Raw genomic sequence first — 7,125 nt, 5'->3', positions numbered from 1 at the left:
TAAGTGATGTGAGCATCACATTAAATGCAAAATGTAGAGCAATCTTCAGCTGCACAGAAATGTAGAAAAATTACAGTAGAATAGACATATTATAATTGTGGCAACATTTAAAATCCAAGTGGGAAGAAGAATGCATAAAAATCCATCTTGACATAGCCAAGGCTGGCAGGCTAGACTGTTTGCCCTTACATTTATAAATGTATATATGTGTGTGTGTGTGTGTGTGTGTGTGTGTGTGTGTGTGATCATCATCATCATTATTTAAAGGCCACTTTCTATGCTGGTATTGAAGGTTTGACTGAAAACTGGTAAGCCAGGTTCCAATCTGAAGTGGCAAGGTTTCTATGGCTGGGTGCCCTTCCTGATGCCAACCACTCCCAGAGTGTAGCTGGTGTCTTTTGTGTGCCACTGGCAGGGGCACCAATAGTCTGAAACCGGCATTGGCCTTGACTATGGTCTCACTTGGGCTGACAAGTGGTCAGAATACGAGGGAGACAAAATATTCTTTTGGGATTTGTGTAGCATAGCTTAACAAGACAGCAAATGTTGATAAACAGTAATATAGAATTGAAAAAATCTGAGAGTTTTCGGTCAGTTAATCTAAGACAGAATTAGAGAAATAAGTGATTGTGCGATAAACTTGAATAACTGAGAATAGTGAAAGAAGTAAGTGAGGGGTTATGAATCAGGGCATAAATAGAAGGGTATGAGTGAGGTTGAAAAGACAGAAAAACTTCTTATCTGGATATCATTCTGAGATTTGTATTTCTTCAGCAGAGGTTCTAAGATTGAGTGGGGGAATCAGGGTGTGTGTGTTAGTTTATAGTCCTGGCGAAGGGAGAGGTAATCGAAAGAGGGAGAGAGAGAGAGTCGAAAGAGGGAGAGAGAGTCGAAAGAGGGAGAGAGAGTCGAAAGAGGGAGGGATATATATATATATATATACATACACACACATATATACACACACACACACACACATATATATATATATAAGTATATACACACAAGCCTGTACCTACATCTCTCTCTTTCTCTCTCTCTATATATATATGAATGCATTTATATATATATATATATATATATATATATATATATACACACTCACACACACAAAAATATATACATATACACACGTACACACACAGGTATTAAATACACATCCATATCCAATTCACTGTTATTTTTGCAGTCTCTAATCCTTACTTAAGCAATGAAAAATGACTTAAATATATATAATTAATTCTTCTTCTTATGATGTTAGCAATTCTTTGATGTGGTCACATGGTCTTTTACAGCAACTGTGAAAGTCGTCAACCAATCAGGAGGAACCGTTTGCAAGAATTCTTCCCACATGCCATCCTCATACCCCACCAAAACCTAACAGAAATACATTCTTCCTATTTTATTTTACTGTTTTCTTTATGCATAGGGTGTTAAAACCAAAACCCAGTTTCTACCAATATATAGCTGAAATTCAATTATTATTATTATTATTATTTCAATTATTATTATTATTATTATTTCAATTATTATTATTATTATTATTATTATTATTCAGGCATACAAGCTGGCAGTGTCGTCAGCACACTGGTCAAAATGCTTAACAGTATTTCGCCTGCTGCTACGTTCTGAGTTTAAATTCCACCGAGGTCGCCTTTGCCCTTCATCCTTTCGGAGTCAATAAACTAAGTACCAGTTGCATACTGGGGTCAATGTAATCAACTAGTCCCTTCCCCTCAAATTTCAGGCCTTGTTACCTATAGCAGAAAGGATTATTATTATTATTATTATTATTATTATTTTATGCTTGACTTTTGCTTTGCATTTGTACAAGTTGGCTCCCAGTCTCTCCCAGAGACCTCAACAGACAACAAGTTAGAAGGTCATGTTTGTGTTATGCCTAGGGTGCCATATATTTGGTTTTGCACAAAGTATTGTTCTAGAGAATGTTTAAGAAAACATCAGAAAATTATAAATTTGTTTTAAAATTTGAGGTGGGGGGGGGGCAATGTAATCGACTTACTCTTACCCCTAAAAATTGCTGTCTCATACCAAAGTTTGAAACAGTGATGGTGGTACTGATGCCGTGAATACTACCACCACCACCACCACCAATAATATTAATAAGAGCCCTTTCTACTAAAAGGCACAATGCCTAAAATTAGGAGGAGGGTGATAGTCGATTACATCGACCTCCCCAGTGTATAACTGGTAGTTATTTTCTCAACCTCAAAAGGATCAAAAACAAAGTTGACATTGGTGGAATTTGAACTCAGAACGTAGCGACAGGCAAAATACTGCTAAGCATTTTGCTCAGCATGATAATGATTCTGCAAACTTGCAGAATCATTAGCATGATTATAATAATAATGATGATGATGATGATGATGATGATGATCTTATAACTTGTGTTTGTTCTTACAGAGTACAGTCCTGGTGAAGAAGAATCGCTATGTGCCAATATTGAGTACTACAAACAAGGTTATGAGCGGATAGAAAAAGCTAGCACGTCTATGGCTATTATACGTAAGTTTGCTTCTGTATCCTCTCCCTCCTCCTTGTTGCTCTTCTTCTTCCTATATCATTATTATTATTTTCATTAGTATCTTCTTTCAATTCTGTTTCCATTTCTTTCCGAGTGCCTTCGTGACATCTAGGGCAGAGAAACGTACTGTATACATTGGTAGGCCATTAAAACAAGCACACCAGATTGTTCATTTACAGAGTCATGTGATATTTGATTGACTTTTGCTTTAAGTTGACTCTAAGGCCCCTACTTCACTATGTGAAATAGGGGTCCTTAGGAGTGACAATGGCAGAATCCCTCATAGGACCCTATATCTATAGATCTGATGAAGCATCATTTTCGCTTTAAAATTCTATGAACTTCTTTTTCTTTATATGTGTTCATGTTTCAAACAACAGTGCCACCAAAAGAGACAGTAGGGATGTACCCTGACCCTGTCACAAAAGGATTTCCCTCACTTTTTGTCGCATTATCACCAGCATGACCATCAAAATGGCTAGCAGCATAGACATTGCTGTGTTGCTGAAATGGCACCATCACCAGTGTTTCTTACATGGCACCATCACCAGTGTTTTTTATGTGGCACCATCATCAGTATTTTTTTATGTGGCACCATCACCAGTATTTTTTATGTGGCACCATCACCAGTATTTTTTATGTGGCACCATCACCAGTGTTTTTTATGTGGCACCATCACCAGTGTTTTTTATGTGGCACCATCACCAGTGTTTTTTATGTGGCACCATCATCAGTGTTTTTTATGTGGCACCATCACCAGTATTTTTTTATGTGGCACCATCACCAGTATTTTTTATGTGGCACCATCACCAGTGTTTTTTATGTGGCACCATCACCAGTATTTTTTATGTGGCACCATCACCAGTGTTTTTTATGTGGCACCATCATCAGTGTTTTTTTATGTGGCACCATCACCAGTGCTTTTTACGTAACTCCTATATTACCAGTGTTTCTTACGTGGCACCATCACCAGTGTATCTTATGTGGCACCAGCTCCAATGCTTTTATGGGTAAATGTACATTCCACAGCAAGTGTATACTTAAACAGATTGTCTCTCATTTTACTCTGACTATTTTCTGAAACCCAATTCCAGGAGCCATCCGACTGTCTGCCCCTTACCCAGTGGTTGCTCTTCTCATGATAGTCATTGCAGCCATCACCAGTGTCATCGGGAACATAAAAGCAGATGTGAAAACGTTGATAGGGGCAATCATTTATGTTTTCTCAGGTAAAGTACTTCTCTGGCCCTTTTTTATTTAACTCTCTTCTCTCTCCTTCCTCCACCTCATGCTTCTTCTTCTTCTTCCTTCATTTTGCTCTCTTCGTTTATACTTTATACATGTATACACATATCCATCTATCGATCTATTTGCCAATCAATCAATCAATCAATCAGCAAGGGATTATCAATCGAGGTCAAATAGTTTATAAATTCCCTGTTAACACACTGGACCAACGATATTGTTTAGAAAACTTATGTATGTGTATATATATATATATATTATATATTCCATATTCTATATCCCACATTAATTTTACAAGAATATAAATAAAACATAAAAATCAGACAGAGTTGGAACTCTTTTAAATAAAATAATATATTCCTCTATACACGATCATACAAAACCCTTTTTTGGTATTTATTTTTACTCACATATATATATATATATATATACACACACACACATACGGGTTGGGACGAGCAAGTGTTACACGAATCTCACCTTCCTTTTCCACCTGAAAAGGAAGGTGAGATTGGAGAGGGAGATGCCATCAGACAGTAAGTTTGTCAAAAGGTGGATGACCGTAGCAAGGATGGCCTGTGTGAATTGTTCCATGTACTTCGAGATTTTTACTCACTGTTCCCATGGCTCCGACAATTATTGGTGGTAGTGGTACTAATTATTATTATTATTATTATCATTACTATTACTATTAGGTGGTAGTGGTAATGATTATTATTATTATTATTATTATTATTATTATTGTTATTATTATTATTATTATCTCTTCTTCAGGTCTGGCTTTGTCAGTTGGCATCATTCTCTACATATCAGCTGTCAACGATGAGGTGGGACATCGAGCCAAGATCATTGGTGTCCAAGGCCCAAAGTTTGCCTACTTCTATGGCTGGTCGTTCTTCTTTGCCGGAGTGTCCTTCATCACTGCCGAAATGGCAGCTGTGTTTGGCATCTCACTCTACCTGCTGCGCAACTCACACGTCGACGACATGGTGCGAATCATACCAGGCCTGGAGGACAAGGTGGACGGTGACAATTACCAAGACAATGTTGGCATACAGACAACGACGATCGTTTTATGAGCGGGATGCCCAAGTGTTTACCATGTTGATGTCGTTTTTTTGATATTATGCGTTTTTTGTTGTTGTTGTTTTTTTTACAAGAAAGCAGGAAAGAAGAAGAAACTCACTGATGACGGAAAAGAAAGAGAAAGTGAGAAAGGGAAGAGGAGTGAAGGATGGGGAAGGTGACAGAGAGAGGCAAAGAAGGAGGCAGGGAAAAAAGTGAGGCAAAGAGAGAGAAAGGAGCAATGAATCTATGCATGTGCATGTGTGTGTGTGTCTGTGTGTCACTGTTCTGTATAATGTTTCAATGTGGGTGGGTGGGTGTAAGTGTGTGGGCATGGGTGGGTGTGTGCATTTATGCGCCTGCATAAGTATATATGCATTTATTTAACATACATAATATACATGTGTGTGTGTATATATACACGTATATATGTGTATGTTTGTGTGAAAACGTATGTCTATATATATATCAATGTGTGTGCGCCTGAGTGTATAACTGCATGTTTTTATATAAATTACTTTTAATCTAAAATTATATAGTTATATTAACAGCCAAATGTGTATATGTATGTATATATATATATATATATATATATATATATATATATATAACCTGTCACCCCCCCCCCCCCCAATATTCTAAGAAGACTTGGGCCAACAGTTTTTGGTGTCTGACGATACATTATAGAGCTAAGCACTTTGTCGCAAGTCCTAAACGGCGGCAATATGACGTAATGGTCGTCTGCCCAAACAAGCATAATTGTTGGCAATCCCATTGGTTAAAATTACGAATTCTAAACTTTCGTCAAAGAGAATTCTTTCACGAAATACGGTTCTTAGTATTCGGATATGAGCAGTTATAAAAACCCTAATTTTGGGGGAAATTACTGAGGGTTCGTACTAAACTCCACAACATTCACTCCTTGAGATATTGGCTATTTTTTATGCCATGTCTATGACTTAAATCCAACAAGACTTTATTTGAATTGTTGTGAACTCTAAGTAGTTAGTATGGCCGATTAGCTTAGTGTGAATTTAAAGTCGTAATTCGGCGATCTTACGTTATGAGTCCTTTTTCTGTCAAAGGACCACGTGCGTTTGTTTACATCGATTCGGCAGTTTCCGTAAGAAGTGTTGGATTCGGGAAGTGGGAAAGGACGCGAAAGAAATGGAGAGAGAGAGAGAGGTCTTTTGAAGTTGGCAACAGTGGCTGGGGGAAGGAAAAAGGAAAAAGAAAAACATACCTTCTCTCTCTCTCTCCCTCCCTCCCTTACACACCACACTTTCTGTCTCGCATACTCACTATAAAAAGATCGCCTCTGTTTCTTTTGGAGTTGGCATGTGTGAGTGTAAGTGTGTGTGAGTGTGAGTGAGAGAGGGAGAAGGAGAGAGAGAAAGAAAGAAAGAGAGATAACTAGCATGTGTGTGTAAGGGAGGGAGGGAGAGAGAGAGAGAGAAGGTATGTTTTTCTTCTTCCTTTTTCCTTACCCCAGCCACTGTTGCCAACTTCAAAAGAAATCACTCTCTCTCTCTCCATCTCTCTCTCGTCCCACTTCCCGAACCCAACACCTTTTACGGAAATTGCCGAATTCATAAATAAAATAACGAAGTAATTATTTTCTCTCTCTTCACATTCTTCAACTTGTTAATGAAATTTATTTCTGCAATTATGAAACAGTCTATTTTAATAATTTTTATAGCGATTTTAAAGAACACGAACTTATTTATCTTCAACATACATGCACGCATAAAATATCCATTTAATGTTTCCGAGTGTATATTTCTCGCTATCACGTTTCTGTAGCTGTAGTCCGGATTTATGTCTAATGACAACAACTTATAAGTAAGTTAGAAGTGACGGGTTTAATCAATATAGATTCCAACTTCGAAAGTAAAATGTCTTTTTCAATATACAGGGTGTCCACAAAGTTTGGGTACACGGAGTAAATAAAAATCATAACATAAACAATTAAATATAAGAAATAATAATTTCTTGAAGTATGTGTTAATCCCCATGTACCCAGACTTTGTGGACACCCTGTATTTCGAAATAGGAAACATTTAAAAGTAGTGTTACACAAACAATGCGGCTACAAAAAGTGGTGACCTCCCGACGTGACCTCGGACGTAAAACCACCACATCGTAAAAGTATTGACACTTGGGGTAAATATAGAAAAGTTTCAATGGAAAATCGATGACAGTTTCATTAGACAAACAATTTAATGAACAGAAATATTTGATATTAAAAGTTGAAGGGAAAAGAAGGTCGA

The 7,125-nt window shown here is 37.3% G+C and overlaps 1 protein-coding gene across 1 annotated transcript in view; it reads left to right on the top strand.

The window, feature by feature from the left end:
• The window catches only part of LOC106873343 (voltage-dependent calcium channel gamma-5 subunit), a 32,485-nt gene extending 27,060 nt beyond the window's left edge, over positions 1 to 5,425 (top strand). The window contains exons 2-4 of the mRNA XM_014920669.3: positions 2,425 to 2,526; positions 3,640 to 3,774; positions 4,565 to 5,425. Of these exons, the coding sequence (XP_014776155.1) occupies positions 2,425 to 2,526; positions 3,640 to 3,774; positions 4,565 to 4,869 (542 nt within the window). The 3' untranslated portion in view covers positions 4,870 to 5,425. The remainder of the gene's footprint in view (positions 1 to 2,424; positions 2,527 to 3,639; positions 3,775 to 4,564) is intronic.
• The last annotated feature ends 1,700 nt before the right edge of the window (positions 5,426 to 7,125 follow it).

Source organism: Octopus bimaculoides, chromosome 28 (assembly GCF_046866305.1).
Source record: "Octopus bimaculoides isolate indiv1 chromosome 28, ASM4686630v1, whole genome shotgun sequence".
Taxonomy (NCBI): domain Eukaryota; kingdom Metazoa; phylum Mollusca; class Cephalopoda; order Octopoda; family Octopodidae; genus Octopus; species Octopus bimaculoides.
Note: the sequence above shows the minus strand (reverse complement) of the source record. Positions and strands in the feature narration are given on the sequence as shown.